At 37.2% G+C, this 22,987-nt stretch overlaps 2 protein-coding genes across 2 annotated transcripts; one reads left to right on the top strand and one right to left on the bottom strand.

The window, feature by feature from the left end:
* Nucleotides 1–655: 655 nt before the first annotated feature.
* On the top strand, nt 656–6,375 carry LOC306836448 (zinc finger protein SNAI3-like). The gene is made up of 3 exons (XM_079363522.1): nt 656–941; nt 3,255–3,875; nt 4,821–6,375. The coding sequence occupies exons 1-3, from the start codon at nt 863–865 to the stop codon at nt 4,997–4,999; spliced, it is 879 nt and encodes a 292-aa protein (XP_079219648.1). The 5' UTR covers nt 656–862; the 3' UTR covers nt 5,000–6,375.
* A 3,961-nt stretch (nt 6,376–10,336) lies between these two features.
* On the bottom strand, nt 10,337–22,263 carry rnf166 (ring finger protein 166). The gene is made up of 6 exons (XM_079363523.1): nt 21,686–22,263; nt 19,313–19,469; nt 18,746–18,858; nt 16,653–16,767; nt 16,314–16,421; nt 10,337–15,904 (listed from the first exon to the last, which is right to left on the bottom strand). Exons 1-6 carry the CDS (start codon nt 21,862–21,864, stop codon nt 15,839–15,841), a joined length of 738 nt encoding a protein of 245 aa, XP_079219649.1. The 5' UTR covers nt 21,865–22,263; the 3' UTR covers nt 10,337–15,838.
* Between the last annotated feature and the right edge of the window lie 724 nt (nt 22,264–22,987).

The following is a 22,987-nucleotide window of genomic DNA, read 5'->3' as shown; positions in this document are numbered from 1 at the left end:
TGTCTGAACGACTTTACATTTAACTAACCCAGGGTTTTGACACTTAAAGGCACATAAACTGGATTAATACAGAGATTGTTACTGGAAAAAACAGTTCTGCTGCATAATACTTTTTTTGTGTGTGAAACTGGTCAGCATGACTGCGACTTCCTCAACTTCTTAATCATGACAAAAGGCCATAACCAGACAATGGTTTTTGTAATCTAATCTTTTAGTCTTTTTTTTATGTTAAATCATACTGAAGGTTTTTCATTTTTCATGAAGAGCAGCTCTAGAACAAAAACAACAGACCCAACATTAAACAACAAATACACAAAAAAGGCTTCAAAAACTCACACTCATAGGTCATAAGGTATTAGATGAATCAGAAAATGAAGAAAGAAAACTAGTTACCCACTCAGTGAAATAGTTTTTCCATGTTGTCAACTAGCAAGAAGGAAGCCTTTCTGCTGTTTTATTTTATTGAAGAGGGGGGATGAAGCCACCCACTTTAAGTGTGTGCTTGAACAATCCAGCACTGACACACAGTTTCAAGTGTTTCTGCGCCTTCAGTAAATGCCTATCACCATTCATACACCTGTTTTGTTGGGGCATGCTGATTGACACACAGAGTCCGCCCCCTGCACTTGTCCTATTATTGTAATTGGTTCAACACTGATGTCTATGGAAATTCCCCTGCGCGACCCTTGGCTCACACCTGACCGTCGCTGGCCAGCGGTAAAACACGAGAGGCTGAATACGGAAAGACGCTCAGCCGCCCGCCACCGTGAACCCAGCACGGTCCCTCAGCGGCAGCTGCTTCCGTTAACGGTGGCTGCAGTTCACTGTCACTCTAAACTAAGTCCTTAGAAGAGGCGACAACATGCCGCGGTCTTTCCTGGTGAAGAAACATCAGAGCAGTAAGAAACCGATCTATGGAAGACTGAACTCAAAGGATAAGGGTAAGACTCTCCATTGGCCAAATCATAACATAGAGAAATGTAGCTATTTGAAGAAAAAAAAAGGAGAAAAAAAAGACATTTACTGTTCAATTTTTCAGAGGAGTAAAGTAAAGAAACGTGATCCTTTGCAACTCATTGAGCTTGTAATTAGTTTAACAAAATAGTAATGTGCAGGTGTCCTCAGGACTAATAAGTTCGGCTACTTCACTTATGAGAGGGAAATCACTGCAGCCTACATCTTATTTTTCCTTAATTACTACGATACATTGCTTTTTTAAAATACAAGTACTATTTCTCAGTTTTCTGTCTTATTTGACAAATGTATACATTATTAAAAACAATTAAAGTTTCAGAATTAGCCATTTAGTTTTGATATGGCATTATAAGGGGAATGCAGGACTTTCCTTAAGGTACATTCTTGTAGCTTAACTTAACTTCAATAACTTGAATCTATCTTTCAAAGAAATGTACAACAAATAGGCCTATATCATTGTTTGAGGTGAGACGTTTGGGTTTGTATTAAAGACAATGGGAAAAAGTGTCTCATTTACAGAACCAAATGTAGATAAAATAAAAAATGTGTCAATACTACAACCAGATGTATCATGTTTCAATTGAGAAGATACTTTGGGGTTTTTTCACTTCCAAAAGCTATATTTGTATAAGTCCACTTATCATTAATAACATTAAATAATAAGACTACACTTTTTTTTTATTGAGTTTCACATGTTTATTGGTTTGACTTTAAATGCCAGAGCCCCAGGTGTCTATGTTATTGCCCTGCAGTATATCTAGAAATATGATTGAGTCACTATAATGATGTAATATCAATTCCTACATTGCTGTTAGATTTATATATTGGTGTGCCTGGGTAGTTTCATTTTTTAGCCCTGATTTTATTTTTGAAGTATTCCTAAAATTATGCTTGTATATATTTTTAAACTAGAACTAACTTTGAGAGCTTATACATCTGTATTTGTCTCCTTCCCCCAACTGATTTAAGGAAAATAGCATTATAAAGCAAAAGGAGTTTAGTCTGACCATAAACAAAAATGTGGTTTTGTGTTTAGCAGGTGCAAAATCCGTCCCCAAAGAGTTACAGCATTGTCCCAAGGTCCTTGAGAGACCAGAAGGGCCCCATTAAACAGCCTTAAGAGGCTATGTAGCGGCCTTCCAGGCTCCTCCTGACAAATCCCTCCTTCGACCTTTGTATTTGTTCCAATACAGCCCTTAAAGCGAGCTTGAGCCTTCCAGCCTCCCCATCCCACTATATTGATGAACTTCCATTACCATCAGAATGGCACCATGAAAGGAGAGATGGAAATAAGACTGAGTTACATTCAAGTTTGAGAAAGATATACAGTGATGTAATGTTTAAAAACGTGGATGAATGGATTTATTTATTTTGTTGGGAGAAAAAAAACACATTGTGTCACATTGAGTTAATTCATTTTAGTGTTTTTTGTATGTGTTGTTCTCAAACCTCCTATTTACATTTAAAAACTGAGGATATTGTTAGAAATGATTGATTGTGTGAACTTAAATCTTTAGATCTGATTTTTTTCACTTCAGGGTGTCTTAGATCTGACTGAGAATCACAGTAAAAGCAAATAAAGAAATTTCTTGAATAAAATAACTTTTTACTTTTTTCAAAAAATCATGGACATCACTCACATTAACAATGTGAGAAGAAATTAAATTGTTGCTGCTTTTTTTAAGAATTGATATGTGTAGATGCCTTGACAAAGGAAAGTGTTCTTCTGATGTGTTGACAAACTATACCTCTGGTGTGTATTTGTCTTTAAAACGAATATATTGATTTAAAATATAAAGTCTCAACCATGCAGGCTCATGATGAAGACCCACCGGTGAATAATCAGATGAACATAAACCCTCCCCTCTGCATTACAGCTTGTTGTGTCTGGTCCACAATGTTAATGCGTTGGTTCACTTCCAGTCCTCAAATACCATCCCTCTACTACTGCAAAAGTTTGTTGTTCACACAATAAAAACTGTATAAAACAATGAGCACTACAAACAGCAAAAATACAAAGTTAGTGATCATAGGCTCATGAGGTCGTTCAGGAGAGAGATTATTCCTCACTAGTTTGTAGAGACCAAAAACAGCCAAAAGGGTAGAGACGATTGGACCAGCCTTCTTGAGGTTTCCAAATGGTCAACTCAATACGACACATGATGATTTGAGATTTATAAAGAAGGAACTGTTCTGATGAAAACAAGTGACCGAAGATCAATTCCAGTTTATGTGTTCATGAAAAAAATATATACCATATGTGTTTTTTGTTATCCTAGGGGCCACCTGGGACACACACAAAGATCCCCAACAGCACAATTACATCACTGCCCAGCATTACTATCCAGCCATGAACCCTCGCCCACAGCAGATATCCCAGTCTCTCTCCTCCTATCCTCTTCCTCCAAGAGAAGAACGATTGCATCTTCTGTCATCGCCAAACACTTCACCCCTCTCACTTTTAGGATACTCTTCAGAGGCTCACAGGAGAAGTCCTACTGAAGCCTGTGAATCAGTTGAACGCTGTACTAAAATGAACCTGCAAATCAGGCATGTCACAGGAGACTACAGGAAGAGAGAGAGCATCCTCCCTTCGTCCCACCCTCTTTTGGCCCTATTTCCAGTTGTCCTTCCCGGCAGCAGCAGCCAGAAGAACTTTGAGTGTTTGGACTGTCATGAAGGGCACTTGAGCTATTCGGGCCTGGCCAAACACAAGCCGCTTCAGTGTGATTGGAGCAGTAAGAAGTCCTTCAGCTGTAAATATTGTGAGAAGGAGTACGTCAGCCTCGGAGCACTCAAAATGCACATCAGGACACACACACTACCCTGTGTGTGTAAACTCTGTGGCAAAGCATTCTCCAGACCCTGGCTGCTTCAGGGACACATAAGAACACACACAGGCAAGTAAAGCACACGCTCATCTCATACAAAAAAAGTTGGTTTTGTTATTTTTTATTTATTTATCTTATTTGAGTTGTTGCATTGTCTTTTTTTGGTTATGTCATGGTACTTGGTAAAAATGTAGACTATAGCAGCAGGTTTTCTCAATTCCTGACGTGTTGTCAAGTTGGCAACAGGTCTTTTTTAAGTTTGCATATTTTTTCCATAAATTGTAGTGAATTAGCTCCCAGACATTGTTCACACCTCTAGTAATGAATTACTTTCCCTTTTTATCTGTTCTTATTTCTTTACTTGGGCTCATGCAACACTCCAATGTAGGGATCAATCTCAGACTGTATAAAAGTAACGAGCCTAACCGCCTTGACAACACCAACTCATTTACAAGTCCCATTTTGAATTCTCTTGTTTGGCATTTTGGCCATCTTCATGTTGATTTGGGAAATATAAGTCCCATATGTGGATGTGGATAGGCATTATTACATTTCCATCTTGGTTAACAGGGAGTCAAGTGACAGGCACTTGCCCTTAAGAATACTATTCTTTGTGGAGCGGCTGTGGCTCAGATGTAGAGTTATTTGTCTCTCAAAAGGTTGGAGTTTTGATCCCCAGCTCATGTCCATTTGATATAAATACAAACCTAATATTAAAATGTACCCTTAGATCAAAGGCTCAGAGTTAGAAGAAAATGTATGTCGATCCTCATGACACCATAAAGTCACCAACAAGAAGGTTTACTAAGATGATAAGTTAACAGGGAGGTAAAATCTGGTTTTATACATTCAGACTTCCTTTATAAACACCTGACCCTTAGAAGAAATGCAGGTTTAAACACGTATTTATAATGTGCATGTTTATATTCATGTTGAGTATGAAAAAGGTAAACAGGAACTTATGACGCCTTTATGACACCTAAACTGACAAATATCTGTGTGTTCTTTCTGCAGGAGAGAAACCATTCTCATGCTTCCACTGCAGCCGAGCTTTTGCTGACCGATCCAACCTGCGAGCTCATCTCCAAACACACTCTGAAGTAAAAAAGTACCAGTGTACGAGCTGCTTCAAGTCCTTCTCCAGGATCTCACTGTTGGCCAAGCACAAAGAGGCAGGCTGCCCACTATCCTGACATCATGTGAACTTCAGCCTGGCCCAAAAAATTCTTCTGATTGGTCTCTTTTTTGGCTCAACAACAGCGTATTTTGGAACAGTCTCAAAAGATGCTTGCATAACTTGGTATGTGGATCACTTATCCCCATGCCTGAGCAATGGAACAAGTAGTTCATAAAATGACATAAAAGCAAATTAACAAAGGCTCTTGTAAAGTCTGTAACTTTCTATCAGAAACCAAATGTTAAGTTTTTATTTGAACACAAATTCCCATAGAATCATAAGAAGACTGTTAAAACACAACATTCATACCATTCAAAATACATTCCTACAGAGCTAAAACTACATTAGACTTCTAACCAGTAAACAACGGAAAGGCAGGCTTTTTTTTTGGAAATGTTTAATTAGTTTCATTAACTGTTAAGCAGAAATGCCAACAAAATGATGGTACAAGTACAGCAGTGATGTTTACATAACTGTTCACTAGGGATCTATGAAAGCTTTGGACAGCTAACAGAACAAAATATTTGGTCATGTTGCCTTGAACTCTGTCTAAGACAGTGTAGAAAAATGTGAACTTTTAGTGGTGCCCTTCTGTCACGCATTCATCAAAATCTTTTGTACATACAATTCTGGGTGTAGCGGTAGTGCAGTGATTAGTGTAGCTGTCACACAGTATTGAGGTGCCTAGTTTGAACCCTGGCTGGAACATAGAGCAGAAGTAATGTTACTCCCACACAATAACATTTTCCTGACAGTGTTATCCCATGGCATTTGTTTAGTAGTATATGTGTATTTTGTGTTTACAAATTCAAAAAACGACAGCAGAGTCAGCAGCTGTCAGACACATTCTTGCCTATAGTTTATAGCACTAACAATGAAGTGACGAATATGTGAAGTATAAACAAAGAAATGTCTCGTGGACATATTTAGGGTCTTTACAGCTACTGGTTTCTGTCTCTAGAAAAGCACACATTGAACCAAGAAACCCACTGAAAGATTATCACTCTCCCACTAGAGAGTCAAAAAGACTTGATATCAGTGTTATTACATAAAGGCAACAACTCACTTGTGACGTACAAAATGAATAAGTGGTATGCTAAGATAAAATGTGTTCATTTACAGTACGTCAAGGGGCCAAACAAGTTACATTTATTCGAACACTTTAGGCATTTCATACGCAATTTTAATGTCAGTTATGTTGAGACAGCGTTGCATAACATTGAGACAAAACTTGGATGTATCGGTTTTGTTTGTAGCTTAAATAACGGCATTTTGTTTCATCTTTAACCGTGTGAGTTAAATAACGTCATGCTTTGATAAAAGTTAGATTGTTTTGTTATTTTGTATTAAAAAGGCTTTTTGACTTTACATAAAACTGCCCTTTTCTATTTGTTTCATTGTGTAACAGTGTGATAATGTGAAGAAACAAAGGATGTCATGTTTGACGTGAAAGTGATAAATCCAAAACATATTTCACAGTAAACAAAAAACACATAAAAAAACACATTAATTCTAACAACACTTCAGCACTTTAAGTTCTACAAATCAGCATCACAGACATTGACATCACAATATTACAATCAAATGAATATACATTAAAGACAATATCAAGGCAATTTAACTATTACAGAGGAGACGCAGTTTGACAGGAACACAATTTAAACATTTGCATGGAATATGCTGGAGATTAAAACTCAAAAAGGTCATCAGGTCAACAAGCATCAGTTATATCAGTGAGGTAAGGTCCCTTTGAGCCTAGAGCAACAGCACGTTTACCCTGCAGTCTTTGGTTCTGGTGTTCACAGATATATCTAATTCTGGTGTAAATTTAGTACAATTTCAATGGACTTGTGGTAAGACAGATGTTCAGAAAGATTAACCAATCAGAAGGTGGCCGCAGGAGCATTCAACCTTGGGAAATCCCTAAATCTGCATTTAAATCAGACTCTATATTGGGTCAGTAATTCAATTATTATTTACGTGCACATTATGGGGCTATTTTAAAGGTGAGAGTGTAAAGTTTATTAAAATGATGATCCAAGTGTTTCCATCAGCAGCAAAAATACTTGACTAGTTGTCACAAGGCTGCAAACACTTGGCCTGCCCAGCACCTGTAGTATGAGTCTAAGCACCTGTTGTTTATCCACCAGAATGGCTCTGTTATGATGTAATGGAACGCTATAAATAGTAACTGTCTGTGGAACAAGGTCTAAATATTCCCGACCAGAGAGCCAGGTTCATTTTCAATACATACAGATACTATTCTGACTCTTTGCAGGCCTATAAATACATGGAAAGCTGTTATATTGGGCATGAGGGCAGCTCTCCATCTTATTGTGTGTCAGTAATACAAGACAGCATTGACCAATTTAGCCGCTGTCAAGACATGGAGCCTATTTTAGACTACAATTTTAGGCCAACAGATACTGTAAAAACGTGTGTGCATGTGTCTGTGTATGATCGCTGGGGATGTGTGTGTAAATGATCGCTGGGGAACTAATAGACACATTGACAATCAGATTATGCTGGTATTTTCCACAGGGCGCGTGCGAGTGTTTTCATAAAGTACCCAATCACAGGCCTGTGATGCCCTGCAAATGACACCGGATTACACTTGTTACCAAGACATCTGCTGATGTGTGGCATAGGATGAGGAGTGGTGTTTGCCGAGAAGGCTAAATGCTGAGGTGCGTGGGATGTAGGAGAGTAGAAAGTACATCAAGGGTTTTTTGTTTTGTTCATGACTTATACATGAATAGCTTAATAGGCATTTTAATAAATAACAGTTCAACATTGTCCTCTATAATAATATGATCCCAATTTTCCAATCTTCCAGGCTTATTTACGTTATATTAACTAGCCATTAATTACCTTGCAATTAAAAGAAAGGAATGCAGATCTTCAATGCAGCGTAACCCCGCCTCTTATGATATATTAAGTTAACATCAACAGAGTTTTAAAAGAAAGATATTGAAGTTTATTTTTTCAATATTAAGCCCCAGATGACAGTCTATACATTATATTATTGTAATTCTTTTTACTTTACTTTTGAATTATGTTTAAAGAATTGACATTTATTATTATTTGAACAAGTGAACTACTTAATTTAAAAACTGTGCATATGATTTGTTTGGATAAATACTGTAGTGAATTCTTTCTTTCTTTAGAACCATCGCAATCAACAGTACATCTATGGAGCGTAATTTATGTTACAAATAAAAGGATTCAACTGAGCTAAAATTCCATTTCCTGGTGGTGTTTGGCTCCAGTTTGAATTGTTAATAACCTACAGTAATCAATAATATATAACAAACATTGCTTCAGTTGTAATTATTGTGAGGAACATTACTGATCCAATGCATAGACGCTGTCACCCTTAAATGTGTACTCCTGATATAGCAGTCAGGACCACCTTCAGCCATGGAAAGAAATACAAAAAAACAAAAACATCATATGCAGGGTTCATGGGAGTGACTCCTGACCTATAAACCAGGTAACAGTAGAAAACATACTGTTGGTTACAAACTTGAATAAACCAGTCAAATGTTATTATGTAGAATACAATGACCCCTCCGCATATGCAAAAAATATGTGTAATTATCTATAATTAACATCAGCGCCTCCTTTTACATAATCAATTACAGTGCAATGATAAGAGGGGTGGCTGTGTCTCAGTTGGTAGAGTCGCAGTCTCTCAAATGGAAAGTTGGGGGTTCGATCCCCAGCTCCTGCAGCCACATTTCCGATGGGCAAACACATTTGAGCAAATACACGCGTTTCCGCTGCTTCGTCAGTGGCGTAAGAATGTGTAAGAATATTAGTTTCTTCACCTCTGCCATCAGTGTGTGAATGGGTAGGTGTGACATGCTGTGTAAAAGTGTTTTGAGTAAAACTATATAAAGAGCTATACAAGCTCAAGTTCATGTTGATTAAGCGTGAGTTTACAAAGGTTAAGGAATCTAGTGATTTAAGAAGTATGGGGGTGTTGTGGTAAAATGGGCAGGGGAGATGTAGCTGGATATATCTGTGCGCTCACAGTGAAATAGCAGCTCAGAGAGGTGCTAACATTTCCAGTTATGCCAAACCAAGCCATCACACCCCCGCCTCTTTTTCCACCACAAATGGATGAGTGTGTGTATGTGTGATTGCTGTCATCGCCTCTTGTAAGTACTGGGAACCACTTACTCTGTTAATCTATTAAAGGGTAGGTTCATCCCAAATACAAACAAAACATATCTTTTAAAGTTCTTTTTGGACAGTTTCATACCACACACATAGTAAATGGTAAATGGACTTGGACTTGTATAACCCTTTTCTACTCTTCTGGACTATTCAAAGCTGCTTTTACACTACATGTCACATTCCCCTTTTCACATCACATTTACACAATGATGCCAGAGACTGTTAAGTATGGTGCCCATCAGTATTAACAAATCCCATTCATACATATTCACCTACTGCTGGCTATGCCACTCGCGAGCAATTTGAGATTCAGTGTCTTGCCAAAGGACACTTCGACATGTGGCATCAGGAGCTGGGGATCAAAACCCCAGGCTTCCAGTCGAGAGACAACCAACCACTGAGCAACAACAGGCACAGCTGTGATCCTTTGAGCTTTCTATTTGTTCAGGATTAGATATTTGTGTATTACAAGTTCTGCTGCTTCTGGAAGAACATAAAGACCATTATATGTGTTATGGTTATTGGGAATATCATTTTGTAGAAATTCATCAAATTTCACTATTGTACCATACATTGTTTTCATACTCTGAAAAAGCTGTTCAAGTTTTCTTCAGCCACAAATATCTTACAGTGTAAAGGCTCCTCCACTATTTTGAAGTTGTTACCTTGGTGTGTTTATGAGCATCCAATAGTAATGCAGAAACAACACAGATTCTACTGTACGAAGAAGATGTTTCCCTTAAACAAATTAAGATAGGTTTAAATAGTTTGTATATATTTCTGTTAATAAATCAATTCCATCTCACGCTGCATGTATAGTTACAACCTGAAACCATATTGAGCCAAAGAGAAAAAGCAGTGTACTACAGAGTATTACTCTCTTTCCCATCAACTTGACATGTACTTTTGTCATCTACAGTATGTTTCTGTTTGTGTCTTCTACTCTGATTTCAATGGGCAAAGTTTTATTTCCTGGACTTCGATTCTTTTCCCTTTTCCACTTTTTACAGAAACACCAGACACAATTGGTGAAGGAAACACAAGTTATACACAAGTTACATTTTATCATGCACTGCATTGAACTTCAGTATATTGCGTTTTGAGGATACTGATGATGTCTTTGCAATAAATCACGTTCTTACGACACACAAGAAAGATCCATACAAATATGTTCAGTGTGTTTTTCTTTTTATTAAAGGGGAAACAGAAAAAATGCTACAAAATATTCTTATAATTTTGTGATTAAACCTCAAGCAGTCCAACGTGAAAACCCAGACATCACATGCCTGGCAGTAGCAGCAGTGTTTACTGCAAGAACTTCTTTTGAGTGTTATTACTTTGTTAAAGAGAATGCATATTTATTCACACTGAGCAAATACTCGTTTCTTTCAACCTTGTCTGATTCAAAAACAAAAAACCACTACCACAGGGAAAGAAAAAAAGTGAATCAATTACAGTATGTCTCAAGCCAGTGTGCTGATTTGATGTGCCTCATTTTTAATTCTTTTCTGAACATTTTTGCTGGTAACACGAAAATATTACCCGCCTTTTTATCTCAGTTTAAGCCTGTTGTTCTGAGGTTAAATTTTGGCGATTGTTTAACTTTTCCTCCTTTTTCTACACATGCTAAAAAGTGTAGAGTCGACTCCTGCCAAATCTGATTTTCTTGTTTTCTTGTGTTATCAATTTGCTAGTTGTATTATTTGAAGTCCCAGTCCAAGTATTTACTGTGGACGTGCACATCTATAAACGGGGCTTTGTGACAGACATAATTAACAACTGATTTTTTATCATGGCTGAGACATCCCCACCTTAACACTTTCCCATATTTTCACTCATGCTAAATGTTTTCAAAACCCCCTCTGACAGCATTAATAGCAAGTAACTGATAACTTTAAACTCCATTCATATTTGTCACAAATCTTTAGTTGTACCTGATGATACATTACAAATCACAATGATTATAATCTCTAAGACTTGTTAAAAACCAGTCTAGACAATTCAGGTTTCATCAGGAACCTTAATACCAAAGCTTAAATCATCCAACAAAATATGACTTTTGTTCTTGAGAATGGGCTTTCTGGTGTCTTGTCAATCAAAACACTTGAGCTCAGTTTTGTCCAAACATATTGTGACAATCTGTTCGCTACATGCAATCCCTGTTTAATAATAAAACAGACCTTGATCTATGCAAAAATGCATTGCAAAGCCAAAATAAGCAACATTTACTGTGTATTGCATTTTAATATTAATAGTCTCCAAATCTGAACTGGTCCTTTAAACCAATTTTAGTCAGCCAGTTTTCATAAACCTCCATATAACCATTAAATACGTTTAAGAAAGTCTTTGTTATGAATGTACAAAGTCTCTACAGTCATCAACAGTCGTACACACTCAGTCCTTTTTTTTAGTTTGGAAGAGACTGTTCTTAACGGTTGCCTTTTAAAGATCATTTGTGATGAGCAGCAACAGTTACACAAGATATTAAATGTAGACATTTAAAAACAAGGATTGAACACAGATTATTTACATTTCTAGGAGGAAATGTGTTCAACCAAGAAGAATTAGGAACAAGCAAGTAAACATGGAGAACGCAAAGCGTTACAAAATAATCATCTAAAGATTGTGCTACAGAGGTAAAAAGGTAACAATCATTTATAAATGATTGCTTCATTAAAATTTATATCAAAACAACAAACTAAAGAAGAAACTGTGTTTGTGTGGTGAAAGCGGATTGAAATCTACTCTACTAATATTTTTTAAAAGTTCCTTTAATATGAAAGATTTCCTCTTTTATTTAGAAAAGGATATGCTATTTACGAAAGAGGAAATGTTACAAATAAAAAAAAAAACTTTTGAGGAAAAATCAAGAAATTCAATTATCTGTTCATGAGCTGAAATTACAAGCAAATGATGCATGGATAACTGATACTTCACAGCAAACCAATGTGCGCCAATGAGATGCTAAATGTGAACGCCCCAAAGTTCTTAAACATTTTCTTCTGTCCATCACATAATGACATACCGGTAATCTTTTTTTTTCTTTCCTGGTGTTACATTTAAAGGATCCTCAGTAGATTCATTTTAATGTAACCACAGAAACATGAATGGAGCAAACACAACGCACATGCTGCCCATTAAACACAAACAAAAATAATAACTTATAACTCAACCAAATCCTATTAATCCCCTGAAACTTTTTAAATGAACAGTGTATTTGCCCCTTTTCGTGTTTTTTCTTTTTACAAATGAAAAAATCAATGTAACGGAATTAAAAACAGTGAACAAAATTAAAAATTACACAAATAGAATATACAATTGTATTGTAAAGCAATCAATGAATTAAGCTGAATGAAATAAAGTGCAACAAAATAATGTATTATTTTAGGGGGAACATTACCGTAACTGAATTATCCACAAACTCCATAGAGAGCATGACCTCCTGTGTCAGTGTGACCGAGTATCAGAATGCCTCTGCATGTCTGGAGAAGGACTGCCATCTTATGGTTAAACAACTCACACGCCTGGGTTGAAATAGTTCTATTAGACACAGTTGCAGAAAAAGACTGAATCAATATCTGATAGTAGATGAGTAGTTTGAACAGAAATATTTTCCTGAAAATATATTATTATTACTCTGCTTGGCTCATAAAAATATTTCTTGTAACGGAGGCTGAAAAGCAAATAACGGTAACATTGAGGTCAGACATCAGTACACTTCTATCCTTAGTGATTTATTTCCTACTTTTATTTACAGATCAATCTGGTACAAACATTTTTTAGAAGTGCAAATATTCACATCATAAAAAATAGGAGCTGTCTGGCTTTGCATTAGGAGTGAAAGTGAATGGGATGTGTGTTATAAAGCACCTTTTCAGCTGCTAGTGGAAGTGACAAAATGATTCTTCTTCTATGAATGCAGTTTCATGTGGTGCATCTTTTGGTCTCTCCTGTGAAGCGTTCATTGAAGCTGGAATGGACAGTTATGGATAAGCTTCAGCTGAGCTTCCAGGATTTCTTATCAGATGTGAAGACTTCTTTTGATGTTGGTATGTCAAAGCCATGATAGAAACATAATTTATCATCTTAACGTCCCAGGTTCCCCCACTGATTTGGATGTAATCTGTCTCTATCAGGTCTAGTTACTTCAGTGTTTCCATTTTTGGCCCTTAGGATGATTCTACCCATGAGTCCAGCTGTTTGATTAATTTAATCAGGGCATTAAAACACCTTAACTGGAACAGTCTACTGGCATAGGCACAAAAGTGGAATGAATTTTTAATAGCCACTTTTCTAACAATAACTCTATATTGTAGAACACATGATCAGTGTGTCTGATCTGTTAAGAGTGGTTCTCATACTGTCAGCTTTGACAACCTGTCAGTAGCACCTGACATCAAGGCTGACAATAATGTCTCAGTGTCTGACTTTACCACCCTCTCATCAATGTGCTGAGGTGAATATCAGTCTTACAAGATTTCAAGCCTTCATCTCTTTAGCTTGTATATGTGAGCCTTCAGGCAAAGCACTAAGATTATAAGGAGTCAAAGAAATCAAGGTTTGAAGTGTGCAATGAAGTTTAAGTGTAAGAGTGTGGCGTAGAAGGGCAGGCTGAAGGACACGACAGACTGTAGAAACACTGACAGTTCATACTACAGATACCAATTTAGAAATGTGGATTTGAGTATGAGCTGAAGCCATACATGCCAAAATGACATAATGCTTCATGATTTAACAACAGTATGTAATTAAATCTGTATTAATTTTACATGGCCAAGACTCAGTACTCTGCAATGTGAAGTTCTTGTTATCTTACATTGGATAAAGTAAGTAAATTTAAATTTAACATTAGTGTAGCATTGCTTAAGTTGTCTAAGCGTACCTATTTTTTACATGAATCATGAATTTTAGCAGTTTGTAAAATTTTAAAAGTCTTTCATTTCTGATAGGAAAACCCTGATTATGGATTACATTTTGCATGCTTTGGCTAGTGTTTCACTTTCTGATGGCTGCTCATTTGCTGCTTTAGAAGAGTAATTGCTGTTTCGGCTAATGTTTATAAAACAAGAAACAGGTTGATTTTATGGAGAATTTCTGAATGATGGTATTGGATCAGTGAATAGTTTGGCATACATGCCAAAGAGATATTGCATTTTAGGGTGTTAATGATGTCAGAAAAACTGTAGTGGATTCATTCTACATTGAAATCATGGCCATCAGTCATCTAAATGGGCAGAACATGAACTCTCCTTGGCTTTTTGTTATTTACTTTACATTAAATATTTGTAATTTTAGAAAGAGCCTTTAATCTCAAAAGGATGTGCTACAGCAAAGCTGGCAGGAATAGGACAGATACGTTAGGCTCATTATGAATACTTGACTGGGTAAGTTATAATCCTAACATGAGTACTTCTCTTCTTAAGCTATTCATTGCTATTGCTATTCAACACATTCAATTTATAGAAATGAACAGAAAGTAGAAAATAAATAAATATGAAGTCTCCAAATATTATTTCTATTGAGACCATTGAAGGTCGGTTTTATACCCCAACAGCTAGAATATTTTACACTCAAAAAACGTGTTCAAATAATATTTAAAATATACTTCTTTGAGCTGTCAGTACTGTCTTTAAACCTCAAGACCCTTTTTCACATTGATTTTAAAAATATATGACGTCAAGAACATGGCTTTGGTTAACAACACTGTAATACATCTTCTTGAATGTATTACACGTATGAATTAATACTAATACTGTCAGCCTGTGTGTCCTCAGGTCTTGTTTTTGAAACCTCACTCTGTGTGATGTTTTGGTGCGGTCTTTGGAGAGAATGTTTGTTGATCATAAACCTTTCATTTTCTTCAATACAAAGTAACAGGATACACTCTGTTGTTGTGAATCTGATGAATAAGTCTATGCTTATTGTAAAACCAGTACAGATATATACAACATACAAATTCAAAAACAGAAGGGATATTGATATATTGTGTTTTTTTACTGGACTTTTCTGTGTCTTTCTGAAATGCTGTCTCATTTGCTCTTGCAGGCTAGGTACTGAGTTTAACTGTTTAAACCCGATCCTGCCCACTTTGTCTCAGACTAAAATTTAAGCAAGTCACAGTGAACACCAACATTCAGGACATCTTGACATATGACTGTGGTCAGAGACCTAAACAACTGATGAGGGTTTCTAGAACCAGCAGGCTTTTATTTTTTTATGCTCAAAGATGAGACAGTATTAACATGGAGGTAGCCCTTCATGCTGCGGTGGTCTGGAGGAAAGCTGTGAGTGAATATACAGTTTCTAAGCTTGGATTTTTAAGGTCATTGTGTGATAGGTTATGTGGAGGTTGGTCCAAACAACTTCTTTTGATATGGTCACTTCCAAAACCCGCTGGAGGTATTATTTCCTCCAATCCAGAAATCCAATGACGCTCTTTCCACCTGCCTTTGTTCTGTAGCAAAGAAAACTTGCTGTTCTGCTACACCAGGACAAACATCCTTGTCATCAAGGTTATCACCACATCTGAAGCTGGTTAAACTCAGTGGTGGGGGTTAGGTCAGCTAAGTCTGTTGGCTGGAAGTTACCTTCGGAGCCATGGAGCAGCAGCAGCAGCAGTGCAGTAACGGTGGATTCAGGGTTAGGAGTGAGAGGATGGTGATGGTTTGACTTGTCAGTTTTCAGCCAGTGATAGTGCCAGAGCTGCCTGCAGTGCTGCCTCCTCGTCAATGCTGTAGTCCTGAAAAAACACAAAAGCAACAGTAGCTTAACGCAAACCACATAACAAAGCCCTCGTCAAATCAAAACCATACATTATTTAAGAAGGAAATGTGTGTTTATATGTATGAAACATGTAGGTTCCTGGTGCACCAAGTGAGATTTCTTTTAAAAGTGCAAACCAACCTACATTGAGATGAATCAACTTATTCTAACTATATGCTGGCTAATGTTGCTGTGACAAACATGCCAGAGCCAGAGCCACTACAGTAAATGTAAACCTCTTCAATGTGAATCAGCAGATACAAACCTAGACTATGCAAATCTATGTGATCTAAGAGATCAGAGTAAGCAAGAACACACGTTTTTAAGGGTTTATGTTGAAGTAAATTCTTTTTCTTTCAAGACAGAAACATCAGCACAGGACTTACAACAAAGGTATCGTAGGAGAACTTGTGTCTGTGGAGGAGATGCTGGAGGAAGTTTGAGCTCTTATAGCTAGGGTCTCCCCATGGCATGGCTGAACACACTGGACACACCTGGAAATACAAACACGCAGTTTTCTTTAATTAATGGTTCTCAAACATAGGGGGGCAGGCAGGGGAGCAAACGGCCAAAGTAATTCACCAATTCTAACTATTTTCTTTGCCACTCTAGTGCTACTAACTCCCGAGCTTGTAAAAGATGTAAAATGAATGTGCACAAAGAGTGTACACTGCTTGCACGTAGGTAAGCAGATACTTCGGAAGTATTACAGAGTAGTCTCTTACCACTTTATTAGGGTCATTACGGTGGTTTTCCATACAGTGCTTCACCAGTTCCTGCTGGTCCAGGTGCCTTGCCCCACAAAACGGGCACACAAATGTTGAGCGGTTTGGAATATTGCTACGTATGGGTGGACAAACATACACAAAAAGACAGACGAACACAAAAAGAAGACATGAGTTGTTAAAGGGCTATATGACCTGATTCCATACTTCTTATTTGTCTTGGCAATGTTATGGTTAAAAGGCCTACAATGACTCAAAACACACTGTGTGCATATGCTGTTTAATCTTTTGAGATTTTCTTGTAAATTATAGTCATAATTTCGAAAAGGGGGGGATTCAGAATTTAAAGGGATACTTCACCCATTTGCATGAAGCTGTGTATCATTACATGGCTCATTACAACATGGTAGTAGTGTTGAATGGTCGTGAATCCAACCCTCATTTTGCCCTGAGACGAGAAAAATATGTTTTTCTTTGCCTGAAAGTTTTCTTCATGTGATGCATTTTTGCATTGGATTCACGACCATTCAACACTACTACCATGTTTCTAATGATACACAGCTTCATGCAAATGGGTGAAGTATCCCTTTAAATACAATCTTATGGATCATTAAAGGAGCTAAATATGAGACATCTTCAGACTTACATCATAAAATGACCTTACTATATCATCATCAGACAAAGGGGCTATATGTAACTTTGTCACATTAAATCATGTTTTACCATCCATTAGTAAGAGAACTGTTAACTGATGTTAAAAATGAGACATTCACTGTCTACCTGTGTTGCCTGCATCACTTTTTATTTTTTGACAAACGCAGGTTCGATTTTCCACGGAAGCTGCAGTGACGTTCTATGTGGGTTCTCCTCACACAGCTCTACTTAAAGGAGAGCAACAGTTGTGCCTGACTGGATGGAGAATCTAAGATGGAATCTGTTATTACAAATAAATAACTGGCTTTTAGCACAACACAGACTCCTTCGCAGACTCCACGTAGGCACAAGTAACCTAAAAAATGTTTTATCTGTAGAAGCCCGTCGAGCCAAACTGACCCAGAGATGGCTTCACTTCTTTTGAAAAGGTCAGATAATTCCTCCAGTAACTGTGAGTTCTGCAGCTGATGAAGATGCTTGCTCGTGTATGTATGAGCGAGAGTGAACAGGATGCTGGTGCAGCTAGTCCAGCAGCCTGCTGTGTCACGAGAAACATGGTATTTTTGAAGGTTAGATAAGCCCCTTTAAGGAAACACACCTTGATGAAGTGCTGGCTTCTCTGACTACAACACAGCAGCAAGTATATCCTCCTCCTAAATTTAGATTCCGGCCTCATATGATCGGTATTTGTTTTGAAGGAAGGCAATATTAAAGCCCTCCCCCCAGCCGACCATTTACATAATTCCTCCCTGTTTCATTATTACAGTTGCTCAAATCATTATTGGACTGATCAGTCAATTATCATACTAAGCTGTTACTTCTAATACTAGAAATACTTTTGCCACTATTACTGACATTAAAGCTATAAAGCCATCTCATTCCTTGTCGCTGTTCAACTCTGGTGTTTGTCTCTATCCCACTTTTCAAGCCCAACACAGTTCTGAAAGATGGCTGTTCATAAGGAGTCTGGTTTTAATGTTGCTCAGTGCTCATGTTGGATTCATTTTGGGTCTTTGTGTTTTGAGATAACATCTGTAATGAATTTGCACTTTAGCAGGAGGGGGTAAGAGACAGCTCTCTCAAATGTTTTGAATTCAGACTACGTGTCAGAGTTACATATTGCTCCTTTCAGTCTATCTCACCTATGCAACTGAGGTTATAGAGCAATACTGAAAGACCCATTTTAAAACTTCAGTGTTTTCCTATAGAAGGATTTTTCAACTGTCTTTGTTATATTATTATATTATTATATTATTATTATTTACTCGAGTACGTGGTATATGTAATTGTCACATGCAAACAAAGAATCTTTGGCTGTAGTTGTACTGCTAAAACGTTTCATTCATGTAACTTTTTTTTTTTTTAAATAATTAGAAAATGCTAATGTAAGAAAGAGTTGTCTGTTTCTGTAAGTGCTGATAGGGTAGGAGTTTGTGTACCTTGGTATAGGCTGAGAGGTGGGTACAACAGGAACAAACTTAGGACAGTTGGCTATCTGCTCTTGTACTTTAGAACAAGAGGCAATGTGAGACCTCATCTTTATCAGAGACACCTGGGAAGAGATCCACACATGAACATCGTTATTACTGTACAAAAGGCAAAATAAAAATCACACTTCCCATTCAGTGTAAGCAATGTGTTAGTATTTGTCAAGTGTTAATGGCTCCCATCTTCCTAAAGAATCATACTACATAACCAGCTCTTCTGTGCATGCATTTACACCTGGGATGATTATTTTTTATGGTTCACTCTTTTTAGGGGATTGGCTGCATTTCTTGAAACTTAATTAACAGAATTTTGATGTCCGATTATTTTGTCACTTTTTTCTTAAATAAACTGTCAAAACATATATGGATGATGATTTTTGTTTGTTTTGTACAAATCACAGTTACAAGCCCACCCACTAGTGTCTAAGTGGCATTTATTCAATCAGCCACACATGATAGAATTCATTTAGAGTTGGACGGATAAGTCTTTAACATGAGGAAAAAATGATCAATGTGTACCTTCTTGCTACAACCCCTGCAGGGTGCTTTGTAAGAGGCCAGCTGCTTTTCAACACTGGAAGAGCGTTCCACTTTCTTAGGATCGAAGGGAACACGACAGAGAGGGCAGAGGGGCGAGGTCACTTGAAGACATGGCTGCAGACACTCTCCACAGAACCTGGAACAGCAGAAAAACAGCCAGAAGAGAAGTAAAGTTAATCTTGTAAAACGGAACCACAGTGATGGCAATGAGGGAGGGCAAAGCACTGCGCCCTCTCATCTCTGATTTATTCCTCTAGTCCGGGGAGCCCCTCTCTTATCTTTTTTCCCACCTCTACCCCTCAGTTACCCTCATAAAACACAAGCGCTATTACAGCCTTATTAAAGAGCTTTGTCAATATGTTGGCTCAGCACTGCTCTCAGAGTCGAGGTGAGCCACTGTTTAATTATTCCAATACTGCATTTTTAATTTGAGAACATTAGTTGGTAATAAGGCTTGTGTTCCAAAATAGTGAAAACTGAATTATCGGAATATATCTAACAGTAACAATTATATTCTGACATTTTAATCCCGCATGAATCAGTCATCTTATTGTGAATGAAATTCAATTACAAATCTTCTTCCCAAAGAGACCTAAGTGACTATCTAGCACATTTTATTTTTGTTAGGTCTATCACAGTTATGAATCAGATGTCAGAATTCTTATTGCAGTATTGAGGTACTAAATAACAGAAAAAGGTTAAGTTGATGCTACTGTTTATAAAGATATCCATGCTGTTCCAGTCACATCAATGGTGCCTGTTAAAAAAAACAAAACACAGTGCTTCTGAACCTAAACAATTTCATTTGTTTCTGTGTCAGTGTTGTTTAGAACAGCTCGTTTCTGTTTTTTTAGCTTTTAAGTCTCCCTGAAGTGAAACGTTGACAGCATCAACTGTGCCATTACATATTTCCAACTTATAATTCAACCAGTATTTATCAAATACTTACTCAACATTAAGTAGAGAGGCAAGTTTACGTCTGTCTAAATGTTTTTTGTATACTTGTATGCATGGGCCAGTAAAAAGCGTTAATATAAGTTTGTCCTCAAGCTCTATCCATCCACATCAGCACCAGAGTAAAAATAGCTGTGTTTTTAACTAGAAATAGAACTGAGGTCTGCTCTGCTCTTTATTGTTCAAAATGTTTTCTGATAGCTATGTCTTAAAAATGTTCTTTTTCTTAAATTACAATTTACCTAAATTAAAACAATGGAGATGCTTGTTATACTGTTATTACTTTGCTGCATAATTGTGCTCCAGGGAGAGTTGTGTGGGTCTGCAGAAAGACTGGTGCTTCGTCTTTGCCACATGATGTCACATATCAGTAGAGTGCTTTAACGTACTGAAACATCAAACCAGACTGAAGGTAGAACCACTGGGACCAGTGATTCTGTGAAGATGGAAGGCAGCTTAACTACAAAGCAGCAACCTCCCGAATCAGTGTTGAATTTTCCAAACAAAGTCTCATAAGCTAGTTTACTTCAGCCTACCTCTTACATGCTCAATTTAAGAAACAATGGATTTTTGAGAGACATCCTGACTTGATTTGGTCTTGACAAAAAATTAAATTACACTGTTAATATACTATTAAATTAAAAAAAAAAAACAAGTCTATGAAATCTTACACACCCTGCCACAGTGACATATATGTTCTTCACCATTTTAATTTTAAAAGCTAATAAAAATATTAACATGTGATTTGATACTTTGCTATAAAAAAGTATTATATTGTAAAAGGGGCAGAGGCTATTTGTAGAAACACAAAGGAGAGATTGAAGAGATGCTATTGATATTGATACTTGATTTTTGATGGAGGTTTTTATAATGGAGATTTTAATCTTCTCTTAATTATGTAAAAACAATCCAGACTATTAAATACTGGCGTTTCAATCATTTTAATATCAAGTAATTGTGTATTATAGACAAACTGATGGACAATACTGAGAGTCTTTAATACCTTTAACCTGTCATGGGCATTTCTGTACTCTAAATGTAGGCCTGATTGCTGTCATCACACTATGTAATGCACTCTGTAAATCAATTAATTAGTCTAAAATAAACAGCAATATGGAGGCCTCCCCTTCAAAGCTGTTAATGTTTATGGTTCAATACATTTTGGAGACCCAAATGTATACTGAATATTTGAACAGCATTTTAAAACGGGTTTTGATTAATTTGATTTGGTTTTCAAGCAATTATTTTCTTCCACTCAGTTTCACAGCTGTGCTAGAGGAAACATTAGAGTTAGAGTGTGTGAGAAAAAGAAAACGATGTACTGTCAGATCCATCAGTTAATGCATTGCATGTCAACATAACATCAACACATATCCAAACAATAAGAAGCTGCTTTACGTGTGAGTACAGCTGGCGATGCTGACGGGTTTATGGTAGACCTCCAGGCAGATGGGACAGGAGAACTGGCTCTCGATGCCCTCAGCCGGGGCAGCCAGCGGACCTGTGCTGTTGGGATGCTGATGCTGCTGGCGGATCTGGGTGCTCGCTGAGACAAAGCTCCGAAACATCGCCATCATGGAGCTGAAGAAGATGTGAAATTGTCGACAACAGCTCGCTGCCCGAAAGAGGAAGCTGTCCAAGTGCGCAAAATTGTAATGTCTATTGCATTATCCGTACAGCAATTTGAATATATGCCGTGCAAACATAGTGGCTCTTCGACCGACGCATAACACAATTATTATCAGCACACCATAACATTACTTCTCCCTGGCTTGAGAGGACATGCTGGAGAAGTAAACATTGGGAGCAGTGTTTGTTGGTGAGAGTCAGAGCATTGCGCAGAGGATGACCTGAATAAAAAGCACTGATGTATAAACTCAGAAAGGACAGGTAATGCCACATCCACTTAGCTGTTAGATTAGCGCTTTTCGACACATGTCAGTGAACGCTCGTGAAGGACACCAGACGCCACAACAAAAGCCCTCTGCGCGCTTTGCTTTGTGGAGGATGAAGTCCTGCTTTTCATTGTCGTACAGTACTCTGCAATCCTGCTGAACTGCAATCCCAGACGCCAGTTCGGAGGTGTATAGTAAGCGCGCTTGGCCAAAAGTCCTGAATAAAAAAACATGTACTTTTGCTTGAACAGTATAACGTCATGCCATTGCAATGATTGCAAGATTGACAAATGCAAACCAACCTCACGAGATTACACTTAAATTATCACAAGACAATAGACAAAAGTTTTATCTATTAAAAAGAGAAAATGTGAAAGCAGATATGCTGTATTTTACTTCAAATATCTAACCAGACTGGCGCGTTTAACCTGAACTCACTCTCATCATTTGTATAATAATAATAATAATAATAATAATAATAATAATAATAATAGTCTTAATTCTGTGGGAAATCATTTTGTTGATAAGTTTTGGAAATTGATCCACATTTACAGAATTAGAAAAGGGACCATGTCAAATGTGTTTATTCAAAATTCGACGGTAAAATATAGGCTCTAAAACTGGAGATGACCTCAAATTAATTAGTGACAAATAAATCCATCCAGTGAGGGTCAGGAGTGAAGTATAACAGCCCTTATGATATTTTTTATTTCAGATAACTTTTTGGCATGGCATCTATCCTACCGTAATTATTATATTACAATAAATCATAACAGTTGTTTTTATTATAGAAATGTATTGTTTA

This window comes from Symphodus melops (assembly GCF_947650265.1).
Source record: "Symphodus melops genome assembly, chromosome: 15".
Lineage (NCBI taxonomy): Eukaryota > Metazoa > Chordata > Actinopteri > Labriformes > Labridae > Symphodus > Symphodus melops.
Note: the sequence above shows the minus strand (reverse complement) of the source record. Positions and strands in the feature narration are given on the sequence as shown.